The 10,279-nt window shown below is 63.0% G+C and overlaps 1 protein-coding gene across 1 annotated transcript; it reads left to right on the top strand.

The window, feature by feature from the left end:
* The first annotated feature begins 632 nt into the window (after window positions 1-632).
* On the top strand, window positions 633-2,631 carry CBLN1 (cerebellin 1 precursor). The gene is made up of 3 exons (XM_028126901.2): window positions 633-896; window positions 1,043-1,162; window positions 2,434-2,631. The coding sequence occupies exons 1-3, from the start codon at window positions 633-635 to the stop codon at window positions 2,629-2,631; spliced, it is 582 nt and encodes a 193-aa protein (XP_027982702.2).
* Window positions 2,632-10,279: the final 7,648 nt, after the last annotated feature.

Raw genomic sequence — 10,279 nt, forward strand, 5'->3', positions numbered from 1 at the left:
CGCGCGCTCCCGGCCTCGCTCCCTCCGTCGTCTCCCAGCCAGAGCCCAACCCCGCTGCCGCGCGCCGCCCGCCTCGCCCAGCCTAATAACAACGGCGCCCGGGGTCAGGTGGCCGCGCGCGGACAACGCCGCCATTGGCCCGGCGAGGAGCGCGGAGCTCCAGGATTGGCCGGGAGGCGGAGCCTCGGCCGGGCGGGGGCGGGGCTGTAGAGGGAGGCGGGCGGGGAAGAGGAGGGGGCGGGGCCAGGCCGCGGTCCGCGCCTTTGTGCCTGGCGCGCGCTCTCCGCCGCTCCGGCTGCAGCGCCGGCTGCATCGATAATTCAGAGCGGCGGCGGCGGTGCCAGCGGCGGGTGCGGGCAGCAGGCGGCGGAAGCAGCGGGGACCGAGAGGCAGCGGCTATGCATCCAAGTGCGGCTGGGCAGCCGCGGCTCCCCTGAGGCCCCGGCGGGGCTCCGGGAGAATCGCGCGCGGGGCACGCTGTTCGGGAGTGCAAGGAAGAGCAGGAGTGTCCAGAGGCTTCGGCGGAGCTGCGCACGGAGCTGAGGAGGGGGTTCCAGAGCGGGGCTGGGGCGGGGGGGCGGCTGGCGCAGGCGGCCCCCGGGGTGGGGGGCGGGGTGGGCGCCGCCGCCGCGATGCTGGGTGTCGTGGAGCTACTGCTGCTCGGGGCGGTGTGGCTGGCGGGCCCGGCCCGGGGGCAGAATGAGACGGAACCCATCGTGCTGGAGGGCAAGTGCCTGGTGGTGTGCGACTCCAACCCTACGTCCGATCCCACGGGCACAGCGCTGGGCATCTCTGTGCGCTCGGGCAGCGCCAAGGTGGCCTTTTCTGCCATCAGAAGCACCAACCACGAGCCCTCCGAGATGAGTAATCGCACCATGATCATCTACTTCGACCAGGTGAGCGCTACGCGTAGACTGGACTGGTAGGGGGTGGGGGAGAGGCGGAAGGTAGGTGCCCACAGTCCCCAAGGTCTCTGCGGAGGCGCGTTGGCAGAGTTCGGATTGACTCCTGCCTGCTCCCCTCCGCCCCCGTCTCGTTATAGGTACTAGTGAACATCGGGAACAACTTTGACTCAGAACGCAGCACTTTCATCGCCCCGCGCAAAGGGATCTACAGTTTTAACTTCCACGTGGTAAAAGTCTACAACAGACAGACCATCCAGGTCAGCCGCCGCCTCTGGGCCAGGCCCGGCCCGGGTAGGGGGCTGCTAGCCGCGGGAGTGAGCGGCCGCGTGGGCGTGGGAGATAGGAGCTACAGCTGCACGGCCCGTCCGGCTGAGTTAGCGGGGCCTCTTGCTTCTGTGGCTTGGGATGCCCCTTGCTTCTCCTGTCTTTGGCTCTTGGGACCTAATTCCCTCCCCAAAGACAGAGGTTCCCTCCTCCGGCCTTCCGAGCCCTCCAAAGAGGTTCTCTCGCGCTTTCCTCTGAGACTGCAGGGATTTCCCATAGAGGTTGCTTTAGCCTCACACCCGCCTCCATCAGATTTCCCTAACTCCACCCTTCAGCACCACGGACAGTACCCCGACCCCTAGTTCCGGCTCCTAAGCCTGCAAGACACCGGTGCGCTAGCCTTGCGCACAGCGCTCAGGTGGGATCCGGCGTTCCTTTGCGGACCTGCTCTGGGTCTGTGAACCAGCGGCGCGCAGCCCGAGCGGGTGAAGGGTGGAGAAGGAAGGGAAGGGGCCTCGTGCCACTCCCTCCCCGCTCCAGTCTTGTCCCAGCCCGCTCTCGCTGGCTCCCCGGGTTCTCGAAGGTGTCTAGGTTTCCTTTGGGGTGAGACGGAGATGGAATGCGCGGCTGGGAAGAGGGGGCGCGCGGGGCCCATTCGCTGCCGAGGCCACCGCAAGGGCAAAACCAGGCGGCAGGTGCGGGGAGCGGCCGGAGTTGGACAGGAACTGAGCCTGGGTTTGGGGGATGGAGCGCGGAATGCAGCTCTGCGCGAGATTTCTCTTTAGTCTGAAGCCTCGCCCGGCTCCTGCCCCGTCTCCTCTGTATCCGGCCAGGCAGCTAGGAGCTGGAGGAGCCAGGGTTTTTGTGTGCGTTTGTTTTCCCAGAAGCACCAAAAGAGGGGTTGTCTGAGTTTCAATTTGAGCCTTGGGGGTGGGGTTGAGGGGGGAGGGGACTAAGGTGTCAGGGCGCTAGAGCCACCTATGGATCCCTCAAATTGGATTAAAAAAAAGCGCCCTCAGGATGCGATGGGCGAATGAAGGTGACTCCGCTGAGGGGCAGACCCATCCTCTGATTTAGATGGACACCTTTTGTCTCCACTGGACCCTCGGCAGTAACCTGCAAAGCCCCTTTTCTACCATCCCCCCCGCCTCCCTCCCGCTTCCAGGCTTTAAGGCTGTTAGCTCAGCGCGCAGGTCCCGTCTCGACTGCCGCTTAGGTACCATCTTGGCTGCAACTCTGAAGCGAGCCTTTCTCTCTCTCGCAGGTGAGCCTTATGTTAAATGGGTGGCCGGTGATTTCAGCTTTCGCCGGCGACCAGGACGTGACCCGGGAGGCCGCCAGCAACGGGGTCCTGATCCAGATGGAGAAAGGCGACCGAGCCTACCTCAAGCTGGAGCGGGGGAACTTGATGGGCGGCTGGAAGTACTCGACCTTCTCCGGATTCCTCGTGTTTCCCCTCTGACTGCCTCGTCTCCGGAGCAGGAGGCCGGCCGCGGGCCGAGGCAGGAGGGGGGATGAGCAGGAGGCTGACATGTGAAGGACTCGAAACTCCCCCCCACGTAACGCAACTGTATCCTGTGAAAGGCGCGCGCAGGCGGCCCGCGGAGGCGGTGGGACGGCTGTGTCCGGTTACTCATTTGGAGAAGTAGATCCCAGTTAGCTCTGCGCACTCCCCTTTCCAGAAATAAGCTGCCTCCCCGCTTCCCGTTGCAGTAACGGAGGAAGAGAGACCGCCTCGTCGTTGGTCCTCACCCCCTGTCCCCGTTCCCCGCGAGTTACAGAAAAGAAACTTTGTATTTCACTGTAGAACGGGAAATGCCTTCCCCTCCCGGGTCCCCTGCTGAAATCCAATACGCCCCTCCCCCATGTTAGTCGACAGGGGGTAAGTTTGTATTTTTATTTTGTGATGGAGGAGGTGGTTTTTATTTTGGCGAGCACTGCTCTACTTAAAACACCACTCAAGAGTCCATTAGCTGAAGATACTTCGTCCGCGGCTGCTGCTTAGCAGAGAAAGGACTCACCTGGGTGGTGACTGGTTTAAAATATATAAATATAAATATATATCATTTGTACACGAAGGACTTCCCAGTGGACGCTGGCTGTGTTTCCGTATTTCTATGTCCCCATTCGGAGTGATCGTGAACCCCAAGGCTGCTTGATATTCTGACGCTTTGTCGAACCCCGTGTTCTGTGGCTCCACTAACCGCCGCCAGGAGGTTCCTCCGGGCCCCTCCTCGTCCGTCCTCTATAACATACGTGTGAATAGCCAAGAGTTAAATTTGCTTTCATCCAATAAAGTTGAAGTGGGACTTTTATTTTTCTGACACCGATTTCTAAACTCCGCATCTCCCGCAGCTGCGAGGTTTGAGGGTCGGGGTGCAGAAGGGCGAGGCTCCGAGCGTGGGAGACGGGCTAGCATGCGACCCTGGAACCAGGAGGGCTACCGTGCACAGCCGCCCCAGCGCGCGCCTCCCCGCACCAGGCCTGGGGCCAGCCCTGCACTCGCCTGTGTTCCCTGCTTTGGCGCAAACCTAAGAGATTTGACCGAAATCTTACTAGGTCTGGAGGGGCTGCCGGCCGGAAGCAAAGTTGGGGTTTTTCGAAGTCCACGTGCAGTGGGAATAATGCGAATCGCTGGAGCTGGAACCAGCTGCCCGGAGGGGCGCGCTTCCCACGCCTTTGCCCCTGGGCGTCTCCCGCCTTGCGCTCCTGGGCTCCCCCAGCCGCGTTTCCTTACCGCCGCTCTCAGTCCAGGGCCTGCCCTCCATACCGCCCGGCGCCCAGGACTGGCGCTCATCACGGGGCTTTGGATCAAGAGGTTCCTTTAGGAGTTTTGATTGTACGAACATAATGTGAAAGCAAAATTGAAATAAACGACGTCGTTTTAAATCTGGAAGTCTGACCCAGTCGCTTTGGCAATGAGGAGGTTGCGCGCGCCGGGAAAGCGGGTGGGTGGGCGGGCGACTGCGGGACGGCCCCTCGGGCAATGGTCCTTTTACAAGTTGTTGTTTTTTTGTTTTTCTTCCCCCCTCCCCCCGGCCCGAGATTCGGGATGAATTTAATTAGCTCCCGGAGGCTGGGAAGAAGGGGGATTATAGCCTAACAAGCCCCGCACCTCAGGATTGAGAGATTCGCAGAGCAAGCGGCCTTCCCTTCCCGGTGTCTCCTCCGCCAGCAGTCAGGGCGCATCCGCAGCGGGCGCTCTGCCGCCCCAGCGCCCAGGCCCGGGGGGGGGGGCGGGGGGGGGCGGGTGCGGTGGGTAGGGACCTGGGAAGTGAGCCTTGGACTGGAATACTTTTCTCTTCCGCCTGGCAGTTCCCCTCCCCGCAGGTCAGCCCCCAGGGAAGCGGAGGGGAGGTAGAGGAGGAACCCTGGAGGACTTTGTTTAAAAGCGCACAAAAGGGTTCTTTTTAAATAGAGACGCTCAAAAATGTTCTCCCCGCATTGTGGGTTGGGGCGGAGAGGTCAGCAGCGGAACCAGCTAGACCCAGACCCAATCAACCGCTCCGCCCTTGCAAAGCCAGGTTCCCTCCCGGCTGCGCGCCCAGGTACTCCCCCAGGGGAGGAGGGGCAGCAGCCACCGGCCAGGAAGCTGCGCCCAGATGCGCTTGGAGCTCAGTGGCTGCTGGTGGGTGGTCACCCCTCTTCCTGAGGAGGGAACATCCGGTGGTCCAGGCGGTGGGACCACCAGGCTGTGCAGTCCCCTCTTGGGGCTCAGTGTGCCCATGTGTCTAAAGACAGAGAGGGGGCTAACCTTCTCCCAGAGTTCCCCCTCCACGCCCCGCCCCCCACGCCCCTCCCCCCCCCCTTCCAGGCCCCCGCTGGCCTGCTGTTTCCTGCCCGCGTTTAGGGAGTCCTGGCTGCAGCCCGCACTGACCTGGCTCCCAAGGGCCAGGTCCCGGAGGCCGGCCTGGGACCGGGCCTGAGGCGGAGGGGAGGCCTGTGCAGCCAGGCCCTCACGCCCACTGTGAGCCCCTGCCTGGGGCCTGGGAGCTGCGCCCGCCCGGGGAGCACATGGGTTCCCAGTGGGACAGAGAGGGGAGCGTGACCCTTGATGTGCCCTGGGTCCCTGACCTTGGCATGGGAGACTCTTCTCAGTGTGGTCCCAGTCACTGCTGCCTACAGAGCCCTTCTCCTCCCTGCCATTCAGGGAAGCCCCCCCCCCCATCACCATCTTGGTGTCCCTGCCCCCCCCCCCCCCATCTCTCTGCTTCATGCTGAAGTACAATCTCTCTCCTCTGCTCTGCAAAACCCCAGTCTTTCTGGGAATTTAAGCAGCTTAGCTGACAGGCTGCCTCCTCGGGAAGCAAGCCTGACCATCCGCCCAAGTCCACCACCCAGCCCCTCCCACCAGGCCCGGTGGGGTGATGGGGGGGGGGCGCCCTTCGCTCTGCAGTGGTTTCACGGGCAGCTGCCCTCACCAGCAAGTGCTCAGAAGGACGTGGGGTTCTCCACCCTGAACCTGCCTCGTCTTCAGGTCTGAGCCTCCCATTAACCTGTGGGGGGGAGGGCGTTCCTCAGGGACTTGGAGTTAGCAGCTGGGCCCTCCCTCAGGTGGGTTCCCGCTGGTGTGTTGGGGGTTGAGAGGAAGCCAGAGAACGGGCCATGGGCCTCCAGAGATCGCCTGCCCCAACCAGAACAGAGCCTTTAGGGGTTCCAGGAGCACCCCCTCATCCAGCCTCACCCTCAGTCTGAACACTCGTTCCTGCCGAGGTCACCTGGGTTCCTTCCTTTCCCGCTGCCTCCAAAGTAAATGTCGCCTCCTCCGAAGCCTTCCTCACCCCAGATCAGAATAGCGGTCCCCCTTCCCGGCCCCCCTCTTTGGAGCAGGGTCTCTCTTACCACCCCGCCTCCTCAGCTCCCGGATGTGAGGGGTGGCCTAGAGGTGTCCAGGGTGTCCCCCAGGTGGTCGCCTGGGATCCAGGCCTCCAGGAGTCTGCCTTCCCCTCCCCCATTCCCCCCCTCCCGTTCCCCCGCCCACCCCCGTTCCCCGCCCACTTCCCATTCCCCGCCCACCTCCCAGCATGGCCTTGGTCCAGTCCTTGCTGGCTTTCAACAAAAGAGTGAACACTTCACCTACTCCGGGGGAGGCCCGCTGGGAGGGAAAGCCGGGTGCACCTGCTCTGAGCCAATTCCGGGGGGGGAGGGGGGAGTCCCCGGGGCAATGACAAAGGTCCCCGATGGCTGCCCAGGGTTCCTTATGGAAGAAACAAGCACGCTCTCTCAGAGCCTCAGTTTGCTCACCTTTCAAATGGGACAATAAGGCCTTCACAGCAGGTGCTTGGGAAGTCGGTGCTAAAGGGCATAACAATGCTCAGCACTGCCTGACACATAGTAGGTGCTGGATGAAAGGCAGCAGCAACCAGGAGCAAATCACACTGCCACAGGCCACAAGGGGACACGGAACAGGTGGGAAAACAGCCAGCCGGGGGGGGGGGGACACAGCCAGCGAGTAGGGAGACAGAGAAGGGTCTCCAATGCCCTGTGCCCCCGCCCCCGGCCCCCCCTCTCCTCCAGTTAGTCAGGAGAAAAGGTGATTTCACCCGGAACTGCCTGCTCTCCAGCCCTGCGGCTCATGTGGATGAATATCCTTTGTCTGCGTGTCTGCACGCTCCCCCGCAGGGCCTGAGCCCGCCCACATGGCTGCGGCCCTTCAGAGGGTGAGCCCCCCCCCAAGGCAGGACGGGACCTGCTCCTCCAGCTCAGGCCAGCGCCTCCCACGACACCGGGCACAGAGCAGGTGTCCTGCGATTGCGTCATGGTGAAACCAAACTGCGCCTGGCACGGCCGCAGGACAGGGAGCCAGCCAGTGACACCCCCCCCCCCCGGAACTTCCTGGACCTCTCAGTGCGACCCAGCCCCCCATCGCTGACAGGAGCGCCCACAGGAGGTGCCCCCAGACCCCGCCCAGGCAGGGAACCCTTCCCACACACCTGCTCTAGCTCTCACCTCTTTCCATCTCACTCTGGGCCAGCCTGTCCCCAGTTTTGACCCTGAGAGGGAAGTGAGCAGAGGCAGCAGAGTGGCAAGGAGTACTCAGTGGCCACAGGACGGCTGGGCCCACGGCGAGCTGGGATTTGCCCCGCAGACCTGGGCTCGTGGCTGGCCGGTGGGGTGTCCGGTCTGTGTCCCAGTGGAAACAGAACCGCCTCTGAAATGCCCTGGCAGCGCTGGGCTCTGCTGCAGACCGTGGAGCTGGAGCGGCCTAAGGAAACGCAGGGGTTCCCCCAGGTCCCCTTCCTCCCCCAGCCCCAGGGTCCCCCTGGGGGTGCAGCCCCAGGAGCTCCTTCCACGGCCCTGCTCGCCAGCAGCGACCTGCTTCCCGGGGAGGCCCGAGCGCCTTTCTCCCGAGTCAGAAAGGACTGCAGACTTTCAGGGAAACTGTCCAAGGGGCAAGAGGGGCTGCCCCGCAGAGGGAGGCAGCGGCCCCCCTCTCTTCCTCGTGTGAAAGGAAGCCGGGGCCCTGCCAGGTCCTGGGTCGGAGAAGCTCCCTTGGTGTCGGGCGGGACTCAGCAGTAAAGGCCCCGGTGTGGACTTCCAGCAGACAGTCCAGTGATGACCGTGAGGCTCCAAAGATGGAGGTCAGCCACGGCTGGGAGAGGCCTGCCCTTTCACCACCTCGTCTTCGTCAACGCTGGTCCCTTTAGGTCTCAGCCATGTTCCACGGGCTCTCTCTCTCTCTCTCTCTCTCTCTCTCTCTCTCTCTCTCTCTCTCTCTCTCCATCTCTCTCTCCATCTCTCTCTCTCTCCCTCCCTCACTCCCCCCTCTCTCTCCATCTCTCTCTCTCTCCATCTCTCTCTCTCTCTCTCTCCCTCCCTTCCTCCCTCCACCCCCCCCTCCATCTCTCTCTCTCTCTCTCTCTCTCTCTCTCTCTCTCTCTCTCTCTCCCCACCCCCTCTCTCCCTCTCTCTTCCAAGAAGTTCATTTCAGGTTGGCAGACCCTTTGCTTGTTCTGAAGGTGCCCTGGGAGAGGGCAGGCTGGCAATGCCACCTGAGCTGTGGGCGCAGCTGTGGCTCATACATCACGTGGCATCGGACTGCCCGGTGCTCTCCTGCCCCTCCGCTGGGCTCTCCCGCTTCCCCAGTGGGAACCTGCTTGGCGGGTTTGTGAGCCCGGGGCCTGCACGATCAACCGCCTCCGTGTGCGTGATGGCGGTGCAGAGATGGGCAGGGAGGCTGCGCGGCCTGTGGCTCTTCTCCTGGGTCGTCTAACTGTGCCCCGGGTCTCTGTCCTGAGAAGTTGGGGTCCCTGCTGAGGGCAGAAGCAGGCCTGTTCCCCAGAGAGCAAACTGCCCGACCTCTCGGGCCATCCCAGCTAGAAGCCTGTGGCATGCAGGCCTCTCCAGGCAGCAGCTGGGGTCTTCGTGCCGAGCCCAGCTTCCAGCTGCACCCAGACACCCACGCTCCGGCCCCCCCACAGCCAAGGCCAGCTGGTGACTGGGTCTCAGAGCTGCCAAGCGCGTCTTCTTCCGGCTCCTCTAAACCCACGCTCCCCTCAGGAGCCAGAGTGAGCATCTCAGCACAAACCCAACCGAGAACCTCTGCTGAGCCACCCAGCGCCCGCGCCAGGCTGGGCCCCGCCATCCGGCCCCGGACCACAGCTCACCTGCCGTGGCTTTGCTCTGTGCGGAGCAGCTCCTTCCTGCCTTCCGTCCACTCCTAGGCGGGGCCGAGCTGCCTCCCGACTCAGCACCTTTGCCATGCCCAGCCTTTGGGGGCCAGGGACACTCTTCCGCCCCCGCCCCGGCTTTGGGTGGCTGTCTCCTTCTCCTCCCGTCTCAGCAGGCCACCCCCCCACACACTGAGCCCCTCTGTGATCTCACCAGGTGAGCTCTATTCACGCCTGCTGCCCCCGCTCCCCCCCGCAGATGCTCATGCGTCTTCTGGCTTCCTGCTGGCTCCTTCCCTCCCAGGGACAGAGACCTGGTCTGTCCTGGCATCACTTTATGCCCCGAGTGTGGAACAGAACCGGAACCAGTAGGGGCTTGACTCAGATGTGAATGACTGAGTGGCAAGCCGGCCACCCGACCCGCTCCCCAGAGCTCGGGGCTCCTGCTGCCTCGGGGCACATCGGTCCCTTTCCGGGGAGCTCCGGGGAGCCTTCAGACACGTCCCCCACCAGGAGCCACATCCATCCCCGGGAAGCCGTGAGGTCAGGGCCGGGGGCTGGGCAGTTGGGCTCCACTGGCCCAACGCATGGCTCTTTCGCTTGTTCGCGTCTGTTGTTAAAATCGCTGAATTCAGCGAAGCAGCCGAAGTGGGAAAACGAGTGAGCGGGGAGTTATTGGAGTTTTCCACTGAAGTTGTTCTGCAAGCCACAAGCGAAAGCAAGAGAGCAGGAGGAGGGGCCTGGGCCTGGGCCGGAGGTGAGGAGAGGCTGGGACGCCCTTCCTGGAACTGGGACTGCGCGGGGAGCGGAAGTGGGCAGTGAGGCGGGGCAGGGCAGAGGGCCAGGCCTGCAGGATCCTAGGCACAGGCGGGAGGCGGAAATGGCGGCCATGTGAGTCTCAGGCTGTCGGAAAAAGACACAGGTCCCAGGTCGCAGGGTATCCTCCCCAGAAATCCCCAGGGAGCTGGAGCTGTCAATCAAACATGCACTCGGCAATGCTGGGCTCAAGCTCCCTGCTCTGCAGGCCCCGTGGGAACCCAGGCAGCGGCCACCTCGCACACAGTCCCGCTGAAGGCGACGTGGTGAGGACGCACCGCGGGTAGGGCCTCGTGGTCCGAGTCAACTTTCACAACCTTTGGGCTTCACCCTCCACCATTATTATTATTATTATTATTATTATTATTATTATTATGTATTGATTTCAGAGAGGATGGGAGAAGGAGAGAGAGAGAAACATCAGTGATCAGAGAGAATCATGGATCGGCTGCCTCCTGCACGCCCCCTAGTGGGGATGGAGCCCACAACCCAGGTGTGTGCCTTGACCAGGAATTGAACCCTGACCTCCTGGTTCATAGGTTGACGCTCAACCACTCGCTGAGCCACACTCGCTGGCCAGGGTGTCTGGTTCTGCTGCAGGTGGTCCCCATTGCCTCTCCCAGAGAGGAGGCTGGAGCTGGGGCGGAGGTGGAGGGTTGGGGTGTGGTGAGGTCACTCTGGGGC

The sequence above is a fragment of the Eptesicus fuscus genome, chromosome 21 (genome assembly GCF_027574615.1).
Source record: "Eptesicus fuscus isolate TK198812 chromosome 21, DD_ASM_mEF_20220401, whole genome shotgun sequence".
NCBI classification, from domain to species: domain Eukaryota; kingdom Metazoa; phylum Chordata; class Mammalia; order Chiroptera; family Vespertilionidae; genus Eptesicus; species Eptesicus fuscus.

Coding starts and splice junctions, on each gene's coding strand:
- CBLN1 (XM_028126901.2), top strand. CDS start 633: ATGCTGGGTGTCGTGGAGCTACTGCTGCTCGGGGCGGTGTGGCTGGCG. Junction 897..1,042: donor TGATCATCTACTTCGACCAG/GTGAGCGCTACG, acceptor GTCTCGTTATAG/GTACTAGTGAACATCGGGAA. Junction 1,163..2,433: donor ACAACAGACAGACCATCCAG/GTCAGCCGCCGC, acceptor TCTCTCTCGCAG/GTGAGCCTTATGTTAAATGG.